The sequence below is a fragment of the Phyllobates terribilis genome, unplaced genomic scaffold (assembly GCF_046119375.1).
Source record: "Phyllobates terribilis strain yellow unplaced genomic scaffold, ASM4611937v1 Scaffold_7__3_contigs__length_470593459, whole genome shotgun sequence".
Classification (NCBI taxonomy): Eukaryota; Metazoa; Chordata; class Amphibia; order Anura; family Dendrobatidae; genus Phyllobates; species Phyllobates terribilis.
The window spans coordinates 403,861,863-403,886,896 of record NW_027362767.1 but is presented as its reverse complement, the minus strand read 5'-3'; the positions used below and the strand labels follow the sequence as shown (position 1 = coordinate 403,886,896).

At 45.7% G+C, this 25,034-nt stretch overlaps 2 protein-coding genes across 2 annotated transcripts; one reads left to right on the top strand and one right to left on the bottom strand.

Moving 5' to 3' along the window:
• Nucleotides 1-1,819: 1,819 nt before the first annotated feature.
• On the bottom strand, nucleotides 1,820-11,432 carry MRPS12 (mitochondrial ribosomal protein S12). Its single transcript, XM_073641687.1, has 3 exons — nucleotides 11,356-11,432; nucleotides 2,860-2,929; nucleotides 1,820-2,407 (listed from the first exon to the last, which is right to left on the bottom strand). The coding sequence occupies exons 2-3, from the start codon at nucleotides 2,906-2,908 to the stop codon at nucleotides 2,031-2,033; spliced, it is 426 nt and encodes a 141-aa protein (XP_073497788.1). The 5' UTR covers nucleotides 2,909-2,929; nucleotides 11,356-11,432; the 3' UTR covers nucleotides 1,820-2,030.
• Nucleotides 11,433-11,572: 140 nt separating this feature from the next.
• On the top strand, nucleotides 11,573-24,587 carry SARS2 (seryl-tRNA synthetase 2, mitochondrial). The gene is made up of 16 exons (XM_073641685.1): nucleotides 11,573-11,878; nucleotides 15,552-15,647; nucleotides 16,975-17,004; nucleotides 18,876-19,016; nucleotides 19,258-19,312; nucleotides 20,448-20,511; nucleotides 20,868-20,973; nucleotides 21,531-21,578; nucleotides 21,934-22,042; nucleotides 22,139-22,184; nucleotides 22,469-22,556; nucleotides 22,638-22,750; nucleotides 22,989-23,082; nucleotides 23,230-23,322; nucleotides 23,866-23,931; nucleotides 24,147-24,587. The coding sequence occupies exons 1-16, from the start codon at nucleotides 11,636-11,638 to the stop codon at nucleotides 24,270-24,272; spliced, it is 1,518 nt and encodes a 505-aa protein (XP_073497786.1). The 5' UTR covers nucleotides 11,573-11,635; the 3' UTR covers nucleotides 24,273-24,587.
• Nucleotides 24,588-25,034: the final 447 nt, after the last annotated feature.

Genomic DNA, 25,034 nt, shown 5'->3' with positions numbered 1-25,034 from the left:
TGTGTGAAGGAGAACTCACCACCTCTCGTGGCCGCCTGTTCTACTCATTGATCACCCTGTCAAAAAGTTTTTTCTAATATCTAATCTGTATCTTCTCCCTTTCAGTTTCATCTCATTGCTTCTGGTGTTTCCATGTGTAAATGAGAATAAGGACGATCCCTCTACACTGTGACCTTCAGCTATTAAGTCTCCTCTTAGCCTTTTTTCTAAGCTAACCGTTCCTCATAGGACATAGCTTGCAGACCTTTAATGCCACCGATAATCTGTACATATCTATTGAAAAACAGTGTTTTTAGGGGAAAAAATGTAAAATAATGTGATTGCATTTGCTTAAGTGTGAAAACCCTTTTATTTGTGGGGATGTGGTTGTGTTCCGAGGTGGCCAATCACATGTACACTCATGTTACAAAGTAGTCGGTACACGGTCACCATCATTTACAGCCATTCTGATTACCTCTGTAAGGCTACGGGCCCCACTATCAGTATTTGGTCAGTATCTGATCAGTATTTTTTCTCAGGAGTGGGAGCCAAAACCAGGTGAGGAACAATCAGAAAAGGTAGAATAGAAACAAGTCACCAACTCTGCATTTATCACCCACTCCTGGTTTTGGCTCCCACTCCTGAGAAAAAATACTGACCGAATACTGATAGTGGGGCCGTGGCCTAACAGTGAAAGTTTTGCTATACTAGGAAGATGTTCCTGACATTTTCTTAGTTGCATTTTACAGTGAAAGCCATGGTTCATAAACAGCTGACAACACAGCAAAGGCCATTGCATTGCTGACAGTTATCAGTCAGGAGCAGGGTCCAAAATTTCCAAGGCATCCGATATAACCATGCACAGTGTGAAGACATCAAGAAGTGGCTAAAATTTTGCACAGCGGTGACAAAACATACATCAAATCTGCCAAAAGCATGTGGGGAAAACGTATTATGGTCTGATGAGAGCAAGGCTGAACATTAGTCAGAATTCAAAAAGGAGCAAAGCAAACACTGTACTTCACCAAAAGAACAGCATACACACAGTGAAGCATGGTGGAGGCAGTGTTGTGCTTTGGGGCTGTTTTTTTGGTAGCTGGACCTTGGGTTTTGGTCAAAGTGCAGGAAACAGTTCTAAATATCAGTCAGTCAATATTGCAACAAAACCTTCAGGCCTCTGCTAAAAAGCTGAAGATGAACCTTTCAGCACAACAATGACCCAAAGCGACCTCCCAATAAAAAAAAAAAAAAAAAAATGGCTGCACCAGAAGATTTAAGTTTTGGAATGGCCCAGATTTTAAGCCAATCTGTGGATGACCTGAAGAGGGCGCTGTACACAGGAAATACAAAGATTGCCAGTTCTAGACGTGCCGTGCTGATGGACTCAGACTCCACAATACTGAATGCTGTCAAACATTCAAAGGGTAGTTCCACAAAGTATTAAACTAAGGGTTTGCAGATTTATGCAACCACATTATTTTAGTCCTTTATTTTTTCCTTCCGAAAAGATTTGTCTTTCAATGGATTTGTACAGATGATGGAGGACATTAAAGATCAAAAAAAGTGATTTGTTTTACAATACAAAAAGCTGGCATTTTAATAGGGGTGTGTAGACTTTACCTGAACTGTAAGTACACTGACACTCCACCAGCAGAATAGTGAGTGCAGCTCTGGAGTATAATACAAGATGTTCATATTTGTTGTCACAGCATTTTTTTTTATGGTACACAGCACCAAATCCCCCTACATGGGGTAGATGTGAATCCACATACAAGGAACCGCATGGAGTCACCACTAGGAGGTACTCTCTGTAGCCAGATTATACACATAGGATAATACATTCTGGTTTCCCATATACAAAGTTTATTTTACATGGAAAATATCAGACACAAAAATACATCAGCAGGTAATGTCACCGAGGCTTGCACGCTTCCTCTAGATGGACCCAGTAACTCTTGACTCGTGTGGCTGTGACCAGCCCCTACAGTGCACAGTTTTCTGCTGGGGCTCAGGACACACAGGAGCCATGATAGCCTCAGGGGCAGCCACCATTACTTCTTCACATGGGCACAGTCATATTTTCCTCGGACAATTTTCAGCTTGACCCCAGGGAGATCCTGTGTGCGGCCGCCCTCCACCAGGACGATGTTATGTTCCTGCAGATTGTGTCCCTCTCCTGGTATAAAGCATATCACCTCCTTGCCGTTGCTGAGCCGAACGCGGGCGCACTTGCGGTTGGCAGAGTTGGGTTTTTTAGGCTTGCGGATCATGGTCTTCAAAACAACGCCCTTAAGCTGCGGATTTCCACCCAAAGGTCCCAGTTTGGGAGGAGGTTTCTTGGGACGGCCGGCTCTGTGCATCTGATTCAATGTGGCCATGCTACGCGAGTGCACCAAAGAAGGGATGGCGGGACGGAAAAGTGAAGAACCTAAATAAAATAAGACAGGAGATTCACTTAGACTATAATTCACCCATTAAGGCTAGGATCGGCTTCCAGAAATTGATCGTCAGAGGTCTGACTGATGTGTCCACCACCGATTCCTACAATGAAGCAGCAGGCAAGTCGTGTCCTTTCTGCAGACTCCACACAGCTTTCTGCAGGCAGATATACTGAAGCTCAAGAGGAGAAGCAAGCTACTTCCTCCTCACTGATGACTTCCCAGCATCCTGTTACTTTATCTGACCCCCATCATTTACACTCAATGGTCCGGTGGGACAAAGGAGGAATGACCGGATCTAGTGCTGATACAGGGAGGTCCTATGGGTGCCACCTAAATTAGCCCCCTATAGGCCAATATGGCCGACAAGCTGATGGGTCCTGTCCTAGAAACTAGAGTTGCTACTAAACTGAGCAAGACCAGCACGTAAAAATCAACCTACCCCATCTCCAAGGTAAGGAGACCAGGCTCCGAATTCCTGCAAGGGACATGTTGGGTCAAAGAGACATCACCTGCAAGAGAGAAACTCACGTCAGTGCAAATAATCACACACCAGCACACGGCAAAATCTGGAAGTCCCTGCTTAGTCTTCTAGCAGGTGACATCAGGTAACCGCTGCAGCCAATCAGTGGCCAGTGATTGGCTGCAGCAGTCATCCGATGCCGTCTGCTGGAAGTAGAAGACCGGAATCCAGCAGTGACGCAGGCAACAGTACGGAGGGATTCTGATTAGAAGTGTTAAAAAAAAGAAAAAAATTTGCCTTAGGACAATCATTCCGATGTTCACAAGATCGGCGGGTGTCCATGATAGAGGGGAACCTGCTGAAGACCACCTTCACCGTCATCTTGTTACTCCTGTGACTGGGCTTCAGAGGAGATTAGTCATTTTTCCAATATACGACACTACGAGGGGCGATCCAAAAGTAATGATAATCGGTTATTTCTATTGCACACAGAAATTAAAATAAAATGTTTTCCTCTCTCTTAGGTACCCACTAGTCCAGGAAAAAAAATCACTTAAATAGGCCACGATTCCCGGGAGCTACATTCATTTGAATAAGAACTGCCGAGGAGTGAACATCAAAATGGAAAAAAATGAGCTCAGAGCTGTCATCAAATACCTCTGCTTGAAAAAAATGACTACCAAAGACATACACAGCGACTTGGTGGAAACATTGGGGGACTCTTCTCCTCCATATTCCACAGTTGCACGCTGGGCCAAGGAATTTAAGCTGGGAAGAACATCGACGGAAGATGAACATCGTGAAGGACGCCCATCCACGTCCCTCAATGAAGAAAACGTGAAAAAAGTTGAAGTTGTATTGGCAGATCGAAGAGTGACTATCAGGCATGTAGCTGAGGTCACAGGGATCTCATATGGCAGTATTCAAAGAATCCTTGCAAAAGAATTGCATATGAGAAAGGTCTCGGCGCGTTGGGTGCCAAAAATGTTAACCGACGAGCAAAAGAAGAAACGAGTTGACATTTCAATAGCAGATCTCGAAAAGTTCCAAGCAGACAAGGAGAATTTTTTGTCACGTTTTTTGACCATGGACAAGACCCGGATCCACCACTTTGATCCCGAAACAACAATCGATGACATGGAAACGAGCCAACGAACCGACGCCGAAGAAATTCAAAGTGTCAAGCTCAGCAGGGAAGGTTATGGCGTCCGTTTTTTGGGACGCTGAAGGAATTATTATGGTGGACTAATTAGAGAAGGGAGCCACTATTACGGGCTCCTACTACGCAGAACAAATAAGAAGATTGCGGGAGGCTATCAAGGAGAAAAGGCGCGGCAAACTGCGGGCTGGAGTGCTGTTTCACAAAGATAACGCGCCGGCTGACAAAGCTGCAGTTGCCATGGCTACCATTCAAGAAGCGGGCTTTGAAGTGATGGAACACCCCCCCATTCACCAGATCTAGCCCCCAGTGACTTCTATCTCTTTCCTCGGCTCAAGGAACACCTCCGGGGCAAGAAATTTGACGACAATAGCGACGTGATAACCGCTGTTGGGGATTTTTTTGAGGGTCAAGATCAAGAATTTTTTTCAAAGGGAATTCTAAGTTTAGAAAAGAGATGGACTAAATGTATAGACTTGTTAGGAGACTATGTAGAAAAATAATTATTTTTTTTTACTATATTCATTGTGTTTAGTATTGATTATCATTACTTTTGGATCGCCCCTCGTATATACATTCATCAACAATGAAATTGTAACACAGAGAAGGAAGAAAGTGATGGATTTATGGAGGATGGCGACGTCACTGCAAATCCGCATGTGCTGTGCACATGATGCAGAAATTTCCGCTCCGGATTCGCATTGCCGTGAAATCCGCAGCAAGACCATTAATAGTGCATTTATGAATGCGGAATTGACTATTTCCAATGCATTGGAAAAGCGCATGGCAAATTTGCATGAAAAATCGCGTAAAAACTGTGGGTGAAATTCCGCATGCGGAATTTCAACTTCAATTCGGCATCGTGGGCACACAGCCTCAATGTTGAGAAGTGCAGAACAAGCAAACGAGCGCAGGATCAAGTCCTCTAAATTACAAAATTAAAGCGACATTAAAAAGCAAGTCTTAATCACCGCCTAGTCTTAGAGTAACAAACACATATTTGGTATCATTGTGTCTGTAAAAGTACAATTTATCCAAATAAAAAAAATTATTTAAACTAACCGTACGCTGAGTGGTTAAAAATAACCAAAACTCCAGAATTCCAGTTGCTAAACTTCCCCCAAAAAATATGCAACAAAAAGTAATGAAAACGTCATACGTATTGCAAAATAACATTAATAACGTCAATTCGCTGCGCAGAATACAAGCGGCTCCATGCATATAAAAAAGGGCAGGGATAGAATCAGAAACAAAAAACATTTTTTTCTTATACAACTTTTACTTTTTTTTTACTTTTTCTCCTTTTTATTTTTTTTACAATGTTTACTATTTCTTTACTATTTGTTTTACTTTTTCACCTTTATTTTTTTAGTTTTATTTTACCATTTAACTTTTTTTTTTACAGTTTTTACTATTTCTAATTTTTTTTTTTTTACTAGTTATTTTTACTCTTCACCTTTTTTGTTTACAATTTTTTTTACGCTTTTATGCACTATTTTTAGTAAAAAAAACCTCAAATTTTTATTTTTCTAACTGTTTAATAACTTTTTTTTTAGAAACATCAATTTATACACAATACAATATATATTCACACACAACCCTAAGGCTGTGTGCCCACTATACGTTTTTTAAGCATTTCCGCAGCGGCAATTCCACTGCAGAAACGCTTAAAAAACGCATGGTAGAAGGCCTGCCATGTTCCCCAATGATAATCCGCATGTGCTGTGCACATGCTGCAGAAATTTCCGCTGCGGATTATCATTGCGGAAAAATCCACAGCACTACCAATTATTTTGGCGTTTTCACCACCATTGACTTGCATTAAATCGCATAATATCTGCATCACTACATGTGCACATACGGATATCATGCGGTTCAATGTGCGGATGGTACCCGGGTTTGGAGAAGAGGAGACGTTCCTCCGGACCCGGGTACCATAGTACCTGTAAAAAAAAAAAAAGAATAAAATAAAAAATATACATTATACTTACCTTCTGATGGCCCCTGGTCTCCATAGCGACCCATCCTGGCTTACCGGCAGTTTGCGATGGTCTAAAAAGACCTTCCATGACGTCATATAGTCCACTGATGTCGGCGGTCGCGTGACCCGTCACATGACTAAATGACATCATGGCAGGTCCTTTTAGACCACTGCTAGACACCGGGGGCCATCAGAAGGTAAGTATAAAATTTATTTCTTACCATTCTTTCGGTCACACTATATAAATCCATGCCGGTTGCATGGATTTATATAGTGTGACCAAGTTGTCAAGCACTTTCCAAGTGATGCTAAAATCGCTTGGAAAGCGCTTGATAACCTGCATGCAGAAATGCATGCAAAAACGCTTGACAAACGCTTCTACCTGGCGGGAAAAACACATGTACAATCCGCATGTACAATCCGCATGCGTTTTTTTTCTGCCAGGGAGATGCAGAAACGCTCAGGAAAAATCTGGAGCATTTCTGCATCGTGGGCACATAGCCTTAGGTGTTCACACGTTGTGTTTTTCAGCAGATTTTTATGTAAGTTTGCAGCTGTGTTTTGCAGTACCCTCAAAGTCTATGAGAAACCAGAATTCTCTGTTCACACATCTTGTTGTTTTGTTTTGTTTTTGTTCAGAGTTTTGTGCCTTTGTTGGGTTTTTGGAAAATAGAACATGTCACTTCCTTCAGCGTTTTTTCACCCATAGGAAGTAATGAGTGGTGAAAAAAAACGCAGCAAAAAACTCACCTGCGTTTTTTTTCAGCGTTTTTGATGGCAAAATGGGATTTTTTTTCACAGAACTTTATGTACATTCATAAATAGAGACAGAAGGACAGTGAAAAAAATGCCTCAAAAACGCATCAAAACACACAGGAAAACCAGCATTATTGACGCAGCTGTTTTCCTGCCAGAGAAAAGATTTACAGCAGAAAAAAACAATGTGTGTGAACATAGCCTTATAACAATGTTATCGCCTCTGCCGTCCTGGAGAATGGTATTTCCAGGCACAATTTACCGCACAATGCTCGCCATAAGAACTAAACCCAAAAATCAATGGCGGAGTTACAGTTTTTTCTCCATTTCCCTGCACTTTCTTTCTCCAGATTTATTTACTACATTATTTGGTAAATTGAATCGTCTCACTGAAAACTACAACTCATCCTGCAAAAAAAAAAAAACACAAGTCCTCATACTGCTCTGGGGACGGGAAAAAAAAAAACAACAAAAGAACAAAAACATTGAAAATTGCCTGGTCATAAAGGGGTTAATTAACCCCTTTAAAGCCCATGACGTACTATTCCGTATCTGCGCCCTGGGACTTAAGAGCCAGGTACGGAATAGTAGGTCATGGCGATCGCGCCCGCACACAGGCTGTGCGGGCACGATCGCCACCAGGTGTCAGCTGTGACAATGTGCAGGGAGCGGTCCGGCACATTAACCCCCGCAATGCTGCGATCGAAGTCGATCGCAGCATTGCAGTGGCAAGGGGAGGTGATCGCAATACTCACCTCCTCTTCCGGCCTCAAGCGATGTCTGCCGCGGCTTCCCGGATGTTGCCATGACGACCCGATGTCGTCATGACAACATCCGGGTCACCAGACATCAGGAAGATATTTTGGTCATGCGCAGTGCATCTCCAAACTATCTTCTCCCTGTGCAGCGCTGACAGCCTGCATAGCACAGGTATGGTGCTCCATTACTGTGCTATGCAGGCGATCAGAATAAAAAAAAGTGAAAGTCCCATAGTGGGACAAAGTATAAAAGTAAAAAAACTTCCAGAAAGTGAAAAAAAAATAAAAAAAGTCGTAAAAATATTTTTAAAAAATCCATCAAAAATAAAAATATAATGTACCCATCAATAAATATTATGAAAAAAAAAAAAACAATAAAAGTACACATATTTGGTATTGCCGCATCCAGAACGACCTGACCTATAAAATTTTCCCACTAGTTATCCCCTTCAGTGAATACGGTAAAAAATATAAATAAAAAACGAAGCAAAAAACAATGCTTTATCACCATACCGCCAAACAAAAAATGGAATAACACGCGATCAAAAAGACGAATATAAATAAAAATGGTATCGTTGAAAATGTCATCTTGTCCCGCAAAAAACAAGCCGCCATACAGCTCCATCAGCCGAAAAATAAAAAAGTTCCAGCTCTCAGAATAAAGCGATGCAAAAAAATATTTTTTTCAATAAAATAGCTTTTATTGTGTAAAAGCGCCAAAACATAGAAAAACTATATAAATGTGGTACCGCTGTAAACGTACTGACCCGAAGAATAAAGCTTCCTTATCAATTTTACCACACGCGGAACAGAATAAAAAAATTAAAAAAAAAAATCAATTCCTGAATTGTTGGTTTTTGTTTATTCTGCCTCCCAAAAATCGGAATCAAAAAATGTCACGTGCCTGAAAATGGCACCAATAACAACGTCAACTCATCCCGCAAAAAACAAGCCATCACATGACTGTCGGCCAAAATATGGAAAAATTATAGCTCTCAAAATATGGCGATGCAAAAACTAGATTTTACAAAAAATGCGTCTTTTAGTGTGTGACAGCTGTCAATCATAAAAAAACGATATTCTGGTATCTCTGTAATCACACCGACCCGAAGAATGAGGTCGTCTAATCACTTATACCGCACGAGGAACGGCGTAAAAAATGAACTCTTGGGTTAGGGTTAGGATTTTTTTCAAAAGTAAAAAAAAAAAAAAAAAAAAAAAGAGGACGATATGGCAACTAGTGTTGAGCTCTCACCACCTGAGTTGGCATCGGGTGCTCGGGTATGCATTGAGTATCGCGGGTGCTCGAGTTCCATATGCTTCGTGGCCAAAAATACCTCGCGGGGATTGCCTGCCATGCACGAGCGATCCCACGCATGTTTTTTTTGGGATAAAAACATGTGGGTGGGGACTCAAGCACCCGTGATACATGGTGCATGCCTGAGTACCCGATGAAAACTCAAGTAGCGAGCACTTGAGCTCAAGACTAATGACAACTTATTCAATATGATGACCTAATATTATCAAATTTTGTGTCGTACCTCTGCGTTCAAAATGTTCACTATACACCATGATAAAATCCTTGAAGGGTGTAGTTTCCAAAATGGGGTCACTTGTGGGGGGTTTCCAATATTTAGGCACATCAGGGGCTCTCCAAACCCGACATGGCATCCGCTCTCGATTCCAGACAATTTTGCGTTCAAAAAGTCACACAGTGCTCCTTCCCTTCTAAACCCTGCCGTGCGCCCAAACACTGTATTTTCCCCACATATGGGGTATTGGCGCACTCAGGAGACATTGCACAAAAGTTTTTGGGGTCCATTTTCTCCTCTTACCCTTGTGAAAATAAAAAAATTGGGGCTAAGGCTGCGTGCCCACGTTGCGGATTACAAGCGTTTTTGCTGCGGATTTTCCGCAGTGGAAACGCTTGTTAAACGCTAGGTAATCCGCACCCCATGGTCCCCAAGGGGATTCCGCATGTTCTATGCACATGCTGCAGATTTTTCCGCAGCGTTTATGCTGCGTACAAAAATCCGCAGCATGTCATTTAATTTTGTGGAAGCGCAGCGGAACTCCTGCCACTGACTTGCATTGAGACGCACAGAAACCGCGACTGTACATTTTTACAAGTGGCTTCTATGCATCTCTATGTGCGGATGGTACCCAGTTCTGGAGGAGAGAAGACTCTCATCCAGACCTGGGTACCATTGTACCTGTAAAAAAAGAATAAAATAACAAATAAAGTTTATACTCACCTTTCCGGAGGCTTCTCTTTGAATGCCAGCAGCGCTGAAGGATCTTCGGTGACGTCACAGTCATGTGACCGCAGGCCCTTCACCACTCTGTCTCGCGATATGCCGGGAACCAGCCAGGAAGCAGCGCTGCAGCCACGCCGGGGCCTCGGGGGTGAGTATAGCTTTATTTGTTTTAATTTTTACGGTTCACACTGTATAAATCCATGCTGTTTGCATGGATTTATACAGTGTAACCTAGTTGTCAAGCACTTTCCAAGTGATGCTATCGCCTGGAAAGCGCTTGTCAATCTGCATGCGGAAACGCATGTGAATCCGCATGTATTCTGCAGGAAAAACGCATGCACAATCCACATGTACAATCCGCATGCACAATCTGCATGCGTTTTTTCTGCCAGGGAGATGCAGAAATGCTGCAGAAATTTTCTGCTTCATTTCTGCATCGTGGGCACATAGCCTTAAACATCATTTTTGTGGAAAAAGTTTGATTTTTTTATTTTCACGGCTCCATGTTATAAACTTCTGTGAAGCACCTGGGGGTTCAAGGTGCTCAACACACATCTAGATAAGTTCCCTGAGGGGTCTAGTTTCCAAAATGGTGTCACTTGTGGGGGGGTTTCCACTGTTTAGGCTTAGGCACATCAGGGGCTCCCCAAACGCAACATGGCGTTCGCTAATTATTCAAGCAAATTTTACATTCAAAAAGTCAAATGGCTCTCCTTCCCTTCCGAACCCTGCCGTGCGCCCAAACAGTGTTTTTTCCCCACATATGGGGTATCTGCGTGCTCAGGGGAAAATGCACAACAAATTTTGGGGCCCATTGTTACCCCTGGGAAAATAAAAAAAATTGGGTCTAAAGTAACATTTTTGTGAAAAAAGTTAAGTTAATTTTTTTCTTCCACATTCCAAAAATTCCTGTGAAGCACCTGAAGGGTTAATAAAGTTCTTGAATGTGGTTTTGAGCACCTTGAGGGGTGCAGTTGTTAGAATGGTGTCACTTTTGGGTATTTTCTGTCATATAGACCCCTCAAAGTGACTTCAAATATGATGTGGTCCCTAAAAAAAAATGGTTTTGTAAATTTTGTTGGAAAAATGAGAAATCGCTGGTCAACTTTGAACCCTTATAGCTCCCTAACAAAAAAAAAAATTGGTTCCAAAATTGTGCTGATGTAAAGTAGACATGTGGGAAATGTTATTTATTAACTATTTTGTGTGACATATCGCTCTGATTTAAGGGCATAAAATTGCAAAATGTTCAAATTTTTCACCAAATTACCGATTTTTTTCACAAATAAACGCAAGTGATATCGAAGAAATTTTACCACAATCATGAAGTACAATATGTCACGAAAAAACAGTCTCAGAATCAGGGGGATCCCTTGAAGCGTTCCAGAGTAATTACCTCATAAAGTGACAGTGGTCAGAATTGTAAAAATTGGCCCGGTCATTAACGTGCAAACAGCCTTGGGTTGTAAAGGGGTTAAAGTGACAGCGCGCCCGGTGGAGGGGACATTTGCTGACTGATAGAACCACAAGTCCCAGCACACCCTGCCCGTGCACCGCACTCACCTTGAGCAGCAGAGCCAGAGCACACAGAGTGCAGCATGTGCGGGCACTTCCGGGTCACTAACTCCGCCCTGATGTCTGATTGGACAATCCCAGTGACAGCGACATTATCATTGGCTTTGTCCAATAACAGGGGCTCCGGATTGGTCAGTTATTAAGTCGGCGGAAATCAAATCGTTTGATTGGTTCGTCGTAATTAACTGAATCGCCTCCGGTCTCCTGATTGGTCAGTTTGACCCCATGCTACTTCCTGATTGGACGGCTCACTTTCCAACACTGAAAGATGGCGGCCCGCATGCTGCTCCGGTTATGTGTCCGTTCGGTATGCCGGGGACTCTCAGGGGTGCGGGCTCTGAGCACCGGAGAGTCGGCGCCTCCCAGCCGGCTGTACGACTATGTGCGGGAAGGTTACTGCAGCCGCCCTCAGCTGGATATGGACACCCTGAGCCGGGACATAGATGCTGCGGAGCGTGAACTGTCTGAGAGGAGACCGGGGAGACCCCCGGAGGGAGAACTGCGGGCGCTGGTGAGAGAATAGCTGCCTGATCCGGACACCAGAGGGCGCTCTGCTCCGCTACTAGTGGAACATGGAACTACGTGTAGTACCGCAATGTGACCAGCAGGGGCCGCAATGACCTGGAAATGGGATTCTCCAGACAATTACTGTCAGACACAATATATATATTTTGTTTTTAATGAAACAAAAAAAAAAACCTTAACTTTTTATGATTTTTTTTCCTGGGCTACTGCTTGAGTTCTGTGATAGATATAATTTCTTTTCCTGCTCGTTTTTTGGTGGCGATCTGACATTTTTATTGATGCACTTTGAGGTTTATAGAACATGTTGATGTTTTTATTAGGGAGATGCGGTGAAGGAATAACCTGCCATTCTCTTGTTTTGATTTCTTCTTCTTTCTGGTGTTTCCCGGGCAGGTTCGATCACTTTCTGTCTGGATGGATCGGACTCTTTCGGACGCACTGATTCCAGCTGTCTTCATTTTAAATTCAATTTATTTATTTTTTCAAAATTTAAATATTTGAATTTTTAAAAAGTAACAATATGTAAACAGTAACAAAAAACCAAAGGGAGAGGCGGAGGTCATAAGACGTCAGTAATCACCTAATGATAAGGGGAATGATGCAGCAGCCAGGGTAATATACCATCCACTAGGGGGAGCTCTCTACATACAGATTTATACAGTCAGTAATGATAAGGGGAATGATTCTGCAGCCAGGGTAATACACCCACCACTAGGGGGAGCTCTCTACATACAGATTTATACAGTCAGTAATGATAAGGGGAGTGATGCAGCAGCCAGGGTAATACACCCACCACTAGGGGGAGCTCTCTACATACAGATTTATACAGTCAGTAATGATAAGGGGAATGATGCAGCAGCCAGGGTAATACACCCACCACTAGGGGGAGCTCTCTACATACAGATTTATACAGTCAGTAATGATAAGGGGAGTGATGCAGCAGCCAGGATAATACACCCACCACTAGGGGGAGCTCTCTACATACAGATTTATACAGTCAGTAATGATAAGGGGAATGATGCAGCAGCCAGGGTAATACACCCACCACTAGGGGGAGCTCTCTACATACAGATTTATACAGTCAGTAATGATAAGGGGAGTGATGCAGCAGCCAGGATAATACACCCACCACTAGGGGGAGCTCTCTACATACAGATTTATACAGTCAGTAATGATAAGGGGAGTGACGCAGCAGCCAGGGTAATACACCCACCACTAGGGGGAGCTCTCTACATACAGATTTATACAGTCAGTAATGATAAGGAGAGTGATGCAGCAGCCAGGATAATACACCATCCACTAGGGGGAGCTCTCTACATACAGATTTATACAGTCAGTAATGATAAGGGGAATGATGCAGCAGCAAGGGTAATACACCCACCACTAGGGGGAGCTCTCTACATACAGATTTATACAGTCAGTAATGATAAAGGGAATGATTCAGCAGCCAGGGTAATACACCCACCACTAGGGGGAGCTCTCTACATACAGATTTATACAGTCAGTAATGATAAGGGGAATGATGCAGCAGCCAGGATAATACACCCACCACTAGGGGGAGCTATCTACATACAGATTTATACAGTCAGTAATGATAAGGGGAATGATGCAGCAGCCAGGGTAATACACCCACCACTAGGGGGAGCTCTCTACATACAGATTTATACAGTCAGTAATGATAAGGGGAGTGACGCAGCAGCCAGGGTAATACACCCACCACTAGGGGGAGATCTCTACATACAGATTTATACAATCAGTAATGATAAGGGAAATGATGCAGCAGCCAGGGTAATACACCATCCACTAGGGGGAGCTCTCTACATACAGATTTATACAGTCAGTAATGATAAGGGGAATGATGCAGCAGCCAGGGTAATACACCCACCACTAGGGGGAGCTCTCTACATACAGATTTATACAGTCAGTAATGATAAGGGGAATGATGCAGCAGCCAGGATAATACACCCACCACTAGGGGGAGCTCTCTACATATATATTTATACAGTCAGTAATGATAAGGGGAGTGATGCAGCAGCCAGGGTAATACACCCACCACTAGGGGGAGCTCTCTACATACAGATTTATACAGTCAGTAATGATAAGGGGAGTGATGCAGCAGCCAGGATAATACACCCACCACTAGGGGGAGCTCTCTACATACAGATTTATACAGTCAGTAATGATAAGGGGAATGATGCAGCAGCCAGGGTAATACACCCACCACTAGGGGGAGCTCTCTACATACAGATTTATACAGTCAGTAATGATAAGGGGAGTGATGCAGCAGCCAGGATAATACACCCACCACTAGGGGGAGCTCTCTACATACAGATTTATACAGTCAGTAATGATAAGGGGAGTGACGCAGCAGCCAGGGTAATACACCCACCACTAGGGGGAGCTCTCTACATACAGATTTATACAGTCAGTAATGATAAGGAGAGTGATGCAGCAGCCAGGATAATACACCCACCACTAGGGGGAGCTCTCTACATACAGATTTATACAGTCAGTAATGATAAGGGGAATGATGCAGCAGCAAGGGTAATACACCATCCACTAGGGGGAGCTCTCTACATACAGATTTATACAGTCAGTAATGATAAAGGGAATGATTCAGCAGCCAGGGTAATACACCCACCACTAGGGGGAGCTCTCTACATACAGATTTATACAGTCAGTAATGATAAGGGGAATGATGCAGCAGCCAGGATAATACACCCACCACTAGGGGGAGCTCTCTACATACAGATTTATACAGTCAGTAATGATAAGGGGAATGATGCAGCAGCCAGGGTAATACACCCACCACTAGGGGGAGCTCTCTACATACAGATTTATACAGTCAGTAATGATAAGGGGAGTGACGCAGCAGCCAGGGTAATACACCCACCACTAGGGGGAGATCTCTACATACAGATTTATACAATCAGTAATGATAAGGGAAATGATGCAGCAGCCAGGGTAATGCACCATCCACTAGGGGGAGCTCTCTACATACAGATTTATACAGTCAGTAATGATAAGGGGAATGATGCAGCAGCCAGGGTAATACACCCACCACTAGGGGGAGCTCTCTACATACAGATTTATACAGTCAGTAATGATAAGGGGAGTGATGCAGCAGCCAGGGTAATACACCCACCACTAGGGGGAGCTCTCTACATACAGATTTATACAGTCAGTAATGATAAGGGGAATGATGCAGCAGCCAGGGTAATACGATGTGGATAGTTAGTCCAGATTTGGGAGTGCTGACGTTTTCTCTTTCTAGTCTCCATAGGGGCCTTGAACCTGCGATCATTTGATCACTTTTTACCTGTATCGTACAGTATTGCAGTCCAGTCATCTCTGCTCCAGGATTGCAGCACACAAGTGCCCGTGATTGAGCGGCATTTAAGCTGTGGTGGAGGCAGGTGCTGTCTGTATCGCACAGCCGCCATCCATGGTGGAGGAATGGGTTCAGCTCCATTCACCGTCTATGGGACTGACCTGAGGAGCCCAGTGCAGGGCTGAGCTGCTTCTGCCGGCCCTATAGAAATGGATAGACCCGCGGTGGGGCTCATGGCGATCGTACATGTATGGCCGACCCTGTGCATAGCTGTAATAGACGTGCTAGGGGCTGTCGGTGACGTCCTCCGCTCTTTCTGTCCTCGCAGGTGGAGATCTGGGAAGAGCTGCAGACATTAAGACGAGACATTCACAGCCTGGAGGAGGAGAAATCACAAGTGGCCAATGAAGTCAAGGAAATGACGGTGAGTGTTTTGGGCACCAGATGTCAGTGATTTGTATACACAGTGTATCGACTTATTCATATGTAATCCTCTGCTTCCATTCACAGTACCATTGAGTTGGAATGCTGACTACATGCAGCCACCACTAGGGGGAGCTCACTGTATATGGATTTATACAGCTACCACTAGGGGGAGCTCACTGTATATGGATTTATACAGCTTCCACTAGGGGGAGCGCACTGTATATGGATTTATACAGCCACCACTAGGGGGAGATCACTGTATATGGATTTATACAGCCACCACTAGGGGGAGATCACTGCATATGGATTTATACAGCCACCACTAGGGAGAGCTCGCTGTATACGGATTTATACAGCCACCACTAGGGGGTGCTCGCTGTATACGGATTTGTACGGCCACCACTAGGGGGAGTTTGCTGCATATGGATTTATACGGCCACCACTAGGGGGTGCTCACTGTATATGGATTTATACGGCCACCACTAGGGGGTGCTCGCTGTATATGGATTTATACGGCCACCACTAGAGGGTGCTCGCTGTATATGGATTTATACGGCCACCACTAGGGGGTGCTCGCTGTATACGGATTTGTACGGCCACCACTAGGGGGAGTTTGCTGCATATGGATTTATACGGCCACCACTAGGGGGTGCTCACTGTATATGGATTTATACGGCCACCACTAGGGGGTGCTCGCTGTATATGGATTTATACGGCCACCACTAGAGGGTGCTCGCTGTATATGGATTTATACGGCCACCACTAGGGGGTGCTCGCTGTATACGGATTTATGCGGCCACCACTAGGGGGTGCTCGCTGTATACGGATTTATACGGCCACCACTAGGGGGTGCTCGCTGTATACGGATTTGTACCGCCACCACTAGGGGGAGATCACTGCATATGGATGTATACAGCCACCACTAGGGGGTACTCGCTGTATACGGATTTATACGGCCACCACTAGAGGGAGATTACTGCATATGGATTTATACAGCCACCACTAGGGGGAGATCACTGCATATGGATTTATACAGCCACCACTAGGGGGTGCTCGCTGTTTACGGATTTATACGGCCACCACTAGGGGGAACTCGCTGTATACGGATTTATGCGGCCACCACAAGGGGGAGCTCGCCGTATATGGTTATATATTGTACGGGCTGATTATTACACTGGTAGGATGAGGGGTATTTGAGGGTGAAATCTGCTGTGTGGGTAGAAAATGTCTGTATTTCTTTGGCAGAGGAGTCTGTGTAGTAATATGGAGCGGCCTGTGCAGCACACATGTAGTACATTTCCTAATTCTCCCTCTTTTCCCCTCAGCTCACACACGATCGTCAGAATCTGCCGTCGGTAAGTATCTGCAGTCTCCTATGAAGGGGCGGGGCATCAGAGGAGGCGGAGTTTAGCATCTTGTCCATAGCAGGCTCTGCGATGGGGGAGAGCTCCTGCTGCAGCCGGTAGCCTGACAGCCAGACATAAGAGTGATGGGGTTGGAGGGCAGAACGGCTGATCTCTGGGGTCACAAATAGAAGGAGTACATGGCGGGAGTAAGGAATTACATATGAGACATGGGGGACCACCAGTCCCAGCATGGCTGTAATCATACACTGCTCAAAAAAATAAAGGGAACACTGAAATAACACATCCTAGATCTGAATGAATGAAATATTCTCATTCGATACTTTTGTTCTATACAAAGTTGAATGTGCTGACAACAAAATCACACAAAAATCATCAATGGAAATCACATTTATTAACCAATGGAGGCCTGGATTTGGAGTCACCCCCAAAATTAAAGTGGAAAAACACACTACAGGCTGATCCAACTTTGATGTAATGTCCTTAAAACAAGTGAAAATGAGGCTCAGAATTGTGTGTGGCCTCCACGTGCCTGTATGACCTCCCTACAACGCCTGGGCATGCTCCTGATGAGGTTGCGGATGGTCTCCTGTGGGATCTCCTCCCAGACCTGGACTAAAGCATCCGCCAACTCCTGGACAGTCTGTGGTGCAACGTGACGTTGGTGGATGGAGCGAGACATGATGTCCCAGATGTGCTCAATCGGATTCAGGTCAGGGGAACGGGCGGGCCAGTCCATAGCTTCAATGCCTTCATCTTGCAGGAACTGCTGACACACTCCAGCCACATGAGGTCTGGCATTGTCGTGCATTAGGAGGAACCCAGGGCCAACCGCACCAGCATATGGTCTCACAAGGGGTCTGAGGATCTCATCTCGGTACCTAATGGCAGTCAGGCTACCTCTGGCGAGCACATGGAGGGCTGTGCGGCCCTCCAAAGAAATGCCACCCCACCCCATTACTGACCCACTGCCAAACCGGTCATGCTGAAGGATGTTGCAGGCAGCAGATCGCTCTCCACTGCGTCTCCAGACTCTGTCACGTCTGTCACATGTGCTCAGTGTGAACCTGCTTTCATCTGTGAAGAGCACAGGGCGCCAGTGGCAACTTTGCCAATCCTGGTGTTCTGTGGCAAATGCCAAGCGTCCTGCACGGCGTTGGGCTGCGAGCACAACCCCCATCTGTGGACATCGGGCCCTCATACCACCCTCATGGAGTCGGTTTCTAACCTTTTGTGCAGACACATGCACATTTGTGGCCTGCTGGAGGTCATTTTGCAGGGCTCTGGCAGTGCTCCTCCTGTTCCTCCTTGCACAAAGGCGGAGGTAGCGGTCCTGCTGCCGGGTTGTTGCCCTCCTACAGCCCCCTCCACGTTTCCTGGTATACTGGCCTGTCTCCTGGTAGCGCCTCCAGCCTCTGGACACTACGCTGACAGACACAGCAAACCTTCTTGCCACAGCTCACATTGATGTGCCATCCTGGATGAGCTGCACTACCTGAGCAACTTCTGTGGGTTGTAGAGTCCGTCTCATGCTACCACGAGTGTGAAAGCACAACCAACATTCAAAAGTGACCAAAACATCAGCCAGAAAGCATTGGTACTGAGATGTGGTCTGTGGTCCCCACCTGCAGAACCACTCCTTTATTGAGGGTGTCTTGAGAATTGCCAATAATTTCCATCTATTGTCTATTCCATTTGCACAACAGCATGTGAAATTGATTGTCAATCAGTGTTGCTTCCTAAGTGGACAGTTTGATTTCGCAGAAGTTTGATTTACTTGGAGTTATATTCTGTTGTTTAAGTGTTCCCTTTATTTTTTTGAGCAGTGTATTTCTCCTCCTTATTTTACCTTTGTGCTTTAGATCCCCGGGTACCTGACAATCAGAAACCGGGGGAAGGAGATCCGACAACAGCTGACTGCTCTCTACCAGCAGGAGAGCGATCTGGAGGAGTCATTCTATGTTCGGGCCCTTAAGTTGCCTAATAGGACACATCCGGGCACCGTGAGTAGCAAAAAAAAGACCCCTGATGTGTGTGTGTGTGTGTGTGGGGGGGGGGTGTTGTAAAAAAAAGACAGACTGCAATAGCGCCACTGTCCATGGTAAATGTTACTGTGCTGCAGTACCTGACAGAGCCATGCACAAGAGGGGCGCTGTTTCTGGAGCCTGTGGGGGCATCGGCCGCAGAAGTCTTCAGTAGACAGTGTAATACTTTCTAGCTCACGTCGTCTCTTTTCTTCTACAGCCCGTTGGGAATGAAAGCAACACGCGGCTGCTGGAGGTGGTTGGACAGAAGGCAGGTGAGGCTGGAGGACATGGTGTGGGCTCCTAACAGTCCCGTGGTCATGAAGTGGTTAAACCTCTGTCCATAAGTTTTGTATGTTGCAGGTATAGCAGGCACGACCCATGGCACGTTGTGGAGCAGCCATTTTTTTTGTGTGTTAATTCTGCCATGAGAGAGTTCAGCTCTGAAGCCAGCAAAACTGTGAATGCAACTCTAGAATATGTCATTTGGGACCAGTACAAGATAATGCAATGTTATGGCAAAGTCACTTGATAAATAAAGTATAAAATGGTGTCAACACAGCGGGGCCCGGCGCTGACCACCCGATGGCGGGGGCCTGGCGCTGACCACCTTCTGCTTCTCAACATAGTCATAGCGTTTACCTGTTGTCGCCACCAGGTGGAGCTCAGTATATTAGGTTAATAAAAGCTATAAAAAATCCATATGCAGAGATCTATAGCAGGCGGTGGCTCAGGTTTAACCCCTTCAGCAATGGGTGATTTATTTTATTTTTACTTCCGTTTTTTTCCTCCCTTTATTCCATCAGCCATAACTTCTTTTTTTTTCCATTCTCCGCAATGTTTACTATTTGGATTGATTAATTTCAATTTTCTCGTACTATAGAATTTTACAGATTTGGCAATTCCAAATATGTTTATTTTATTACTTTTTTTTCATTTTGAAAAGAAGGACGTTTTAAACTTTATTATGATTTTATTTAATTATTTTTATGTAGCTTTAAAAACCTTTTATTAGTTTTGCACTTTTTATTTTCCGTCCCCCGGGGACATGAACCTGCGACTGTTAGACCCCTTGTTCTGTATACTATAATACCGCACCCTGGCGCAGACATTATTATTACGGCCATATGTGTGAAGGGGGTTGAGAGTCAGAGAGATTCCCCCTAATGAACCCAAACTAAAGGACCAAAGTGCAGTAAAATATCCGACCATATTTACGTCTTACAGAAGTGTTTGGGGTTTGGTGCCGATGCCCTTGATGGCCCTCTGGTTCCCGCCAGCCCCCACATCCATGGCTGCCATGATGGCCCTGCAGACTATCGGCACATGTGCAGATGATCACTCCAGTACAGATGACTCTCCAGGGTCGGGAGCAGGTTATATATTAATTTTATTGTTTTCTGCTTCCAGAGTTTGATTTTAAAGTTCGGGGTCACCTGGAAATCGGTGAGGATCTGGACATCATCAGACAGAGGTAGGCCGGGCCCGCCCCCGTAGTCGTCCTGCTCCTTTCCTGCTTTGTGGTGTAATGGCAGAATTCTATCTCGGTGGGTTATATCACACAATGGGCTTTGGCCGCAGGCACTTTCCAGCCTGTCTGTGTAATGTGACGGCATCGTGCACGTGTCTGCACCTGATGGCGGCTTTTAATCAGGTGCCGGCTGCTGCGGCGTCCGTGGCCTGGACCATTATAGATAATTAGCCCTGCGGCCTCCGGGTAAAGCTTTGTCATGTACGGGACACGTTGTACGAGTGGCTGGGTAGAGCCAGCGCTCCGGGGGGCACTTATGGTGGGGGCGCATCTGACGTCTATTCTGTTCTGTCCTTCAGACGTCTCTCGCACATCTCTGGGAACCGCTGTTACTACCTGCGGGGGGCCGGCTCCATGCTGCAGCACGCGCTGGTGAACTTCACTATCACCAAACTCGTAAAGAAGGTAAGCGGACGACCCCGCCATCGTTACTTGTGCTTGCATAAAGGGCTGTCCGACCGCTGTTATCAGTCGCTCAGCCAGCCCCCTTCTCTGTGCACAAAGGATTATCTAGATCGGATTCATTGTAGAAGATGAGGATTGGAGATCTTTTACCCCAAAGGGAGACCATCCAAGCCTAGAGAAATTTACCACGGTCATCCTAACTTACTGACCTGTGGGGTCTAACCACTGCAGCGATCGGCAGAACGAGAAATTACCATCCTTAGTGCACACGGACGACGACTGTACCGTTCATTCTCCATGGAGTACAGCACTTGGCAGCCCCCATAGGGAATGAATGGAGCAGCGGCTGCACTTGTGCAGGACCCAGCAGACAAACCCCCTCTGATCACCAAGTTCTCACCTGTCCTTCATATACACGATGGCTTCTTGTCAACCCCTGTAATGCCATTGACTGTACTGTGCACCCGGCCCATCCCCAGTATTACCCCCATGCTGCGGCCCCTTCATTCTCTTGAGGGTCCTTGCTCATTATTTTCTCCTTTTTTCCTCTGTTGCAGGGATTTATTCCTCTCTCTGTTCCGGACATGCTGAAAGGGGCTGTATTTGTGAGTCTCCTTCATATGCATTTTGCGTCTTTTCTTCCACACATATGGGGGGCGGAGGGATGTGCGGGGGCAGGTGAAGATACGAGCGTCAGAGGCGGAATAACCGAAACCTGCTCACCAGAACCAATACTGCCTTATATCTGGAATTATTCCCAGAAATAATACACACTAAACCCTGATAATTTGCCCCTTATTAATACCTCCTTGAAGGGTCAATTCTTGCCCCTGTGACCAGCAGTTTATCCTGCCCATGGCTTAGCTGCGGGGGGCCACAACTCTCCGTTATTCTGCCTCTATAGCCTTGTGGTGCTTGTCCGCCCTGCCTGACCTGTACACTCCCCCCCCCATGTCCCAGGAAGGTTGTGGCATGCAGCCGACCGCCCACAGCTCGCAGGTCTACAGCCTGGATCCATCTGCGCACCCCGACCTGCACCTAGCGGGGACCTCTGAGGTCGGAATCGCAGGTAATTACACGTCCGGTCACGAGGGATTTGCCGGTAGGTCGGGGATGAGTCGGTTTTGCTCACTTTTCATTCCTGGTCTCTTTCTTTTATTCTTAGGTTATTTTATGGATCATGCAGTAGAATTGTCAGATCTGCCCATTCGGTGAGTTTTTACTTTTTCTGGGATCTACTGGTGACAAGTAGCTGAGGGTTCTCTGGTGCCGCATCAGGAGGTGAGCGGTGCTGGTGGCGGTGCTCCGGGACGTGGGCACAATCGGCAGGGCTTGTACACAGGCGTTTTTGCACACAACCTGGCAGGTATGTGCGGGAGCACCTAATGCAGAAGTAGCAGCACCGACAATCCTGTTAGATTATGGACCCCCTACCATGTGGTCATCCACGCCCGCTTTCTGCTCCTCTCTATACTCTTCTGCTTTTCTCCGGCAGGACTGTTTGCTGCAGCACATGTTACCGAGCAGAGACCGATACCGGCCGGGAAACGTGGGGTCTCTACCGAGTTCACCATTTTACCAAGGTTTCCGTCTTTCCTCGGGATGTCTCGGGGCGCAATCCTTTTTCTCTGGAGCGGTGGTCGCCATACTTGTCTCTTTTGCAGGTGGAGATGTTCGGGGTCACCGCTGATGAGACTGGTAACGAGAGTCAGGAGTTACTGGATGAGTTTCTGGACCTGCAGAAAGAGATTTTCTCCGATCTGGGCTTACACTTCCAGTAAGTAAAAGCATAGATCCTTGTGGATCCTGGGGATCTCGGGATCAGGGGGGGCTTATCCAATGTAGCTGCATTTGTTGGTTTTCATTTCTGGCGCCCTAAGTGATGTAAACCCCTATGTTCCCGCTGATGGATGGGGAACCACAAGGGTAAGAAAGGCTGGAGCCCCCACCAGTGTGTTTTATTACGTGCCCAGGACTGTGTCTGGTTATAAGCTTTTTCTTTATGATGTTTCTAGTGTTTTGGAAATGCCAAGTGAGGAACTCGGGCTCCCGGCGTACAGGAAATGTGACATGGAGGCCTGGATGCCGGGACGGGGGACGTACGGAGAGGTGCGTGCTCCATATTATTACTGGTGCTGCAGCGAGAGCCCATGTAGTACCATAGCTGTCAGCAGAGGGCGCTATGAGGGGTCATTACTTATACACATCTACCTCCATATAGTGCTCATGTTGTTATTATTATTCCCTTTCCACAAGATTTCCAGTGCATCAAACTGCACTGATTTCCAGAGCCGGAGACTGAACATCATGTACCGGAGAGCCGATGGAGCGCTGCGGCACGCCCACACGGTGAGATTGCTGCACCACCCCACCCAGGGACGCGTCATTGCCCAGAATCGGCCATCACTGCTGTGCACTAAAATGACATGTCAACCTAGAAATGCATTTGCCACATGGTTCATATATCGATGATCAATATCTATTGGTGGTCCGGGACCCCCACTGATCAGCTGACGGCAGTGAGTGGATTCAGAGCAACACAGCGCCACACAGTGTGTAGTGGCCATTCTCAGGTACTGCAGCTGGTCTCCTATTAAATTGAATGAGCTGCAGTACCTGGAATGGCCACTACACGGTGTAAGAAGCCGCGATGTTCTGCCTCTTTTTACACCTGGCCGCTGCAGGGTCCGTTAATGGGTGGGTGGTGTTTGCCTGGCCACAGTCTTATACACCTCTATAGGGCTTTGATTTCAGCCATCATCTTTTCTGCTTGTTGTAATCCCCAGTCCAATAGTCCGGCACCACAGCTCACTACGGTATCGTCTGTATCCTTGCAGGTCCGTACCACCAGACCTGTACTGAGTATCTAAGCTGTATCCTGTATAATTGCAGATTAACGGCACGGCTTGTGCGGTCCCCCGGCTCATCATCGCCATTCTGGAATCTAACCAGTTAAAGGTGAGTCCAGAAGGGTTTCTATGACTGGTCCCATTTTTATATGGTCCCCTCGACCACCACCTCGTCCTTCCCTGCTTCTTCCAGATTGCAGGACGGTGGTCCCCCAGAGGTCGGACCCTCATCTTAGGCTTGTGTATGGTAGTAGAGGCGGCCATGTTGCGGTCGCTCTGTAGCCCTTGTACTGTAATTTTTTATTTTTTCTTGTTTCTCTTTAGGATGGCCGGGTTCATATCCCTGAGGTCCTCCAGCCATTCATGGGCGTTGACGTCATAGAAAAACCATCGTACACTCCACAGAAATATATAGGACCGAACCAGAGAAAGAAGCCAGACAAGATGTGACCGGGACGGAGAGAAGGACGCGCCGAAAACCTTCCCTAATTACATTCATGTCTAAGGCTTCCGCTTCTGTTACGTAGCAGTGTCCCTAAGCCGCCACCAGGGGGAGCCTGGTGCATACAAGTTTATATAATTCACTGTATAATGCTGCAGCTAGCTCCCCCTACTGGTGGCTGCGTATATGCAGGATTTTATTATTTATCAAGTCCAAAAAACAGATCTTCACTAATATGAAATGAATTAAAACTGAATCTTGGACCCCTATATGGAGCGGAGGATATTACCTTTAATAAAGGTGCCGTATAGTGGGGTACAGTCCATTCTGCATTTTTGGCTCTATGATTTTAATGTACTCCTGTCTTAAAGAGGAGCATGCTTCCTCTGATGTGCCCATTCCTCTGTTGTTCCTCATGGAAATTTTTTGAACTGGGGTGTTCTCTACATATTTGCACATTGATTGTCTTTTGCTTCTGACAGCCCTCATTGGTCAATGTTAATCCATTTATACCTTTCTAGGCGGATTAACAGGAACGGAGCATCTGTTTAAGTTGCGTATGACAACATGGGTCAAAAAAGCAGATTTTTTTTTTCCAAATCAAAACTGCATTTTACAGCAAAAATTCTGTGGATCTTGCAAAATTACACCCCGCAAATGCTAAAAGTAAATGAATTGGTGCTGGGCAGCTGAAATCCACAGCGTTTCCAAGCAATGCAAAGGGTGAAATAGTCATGGCCAAAAGTGTTGGCCCTCTTGACATTGTTCCA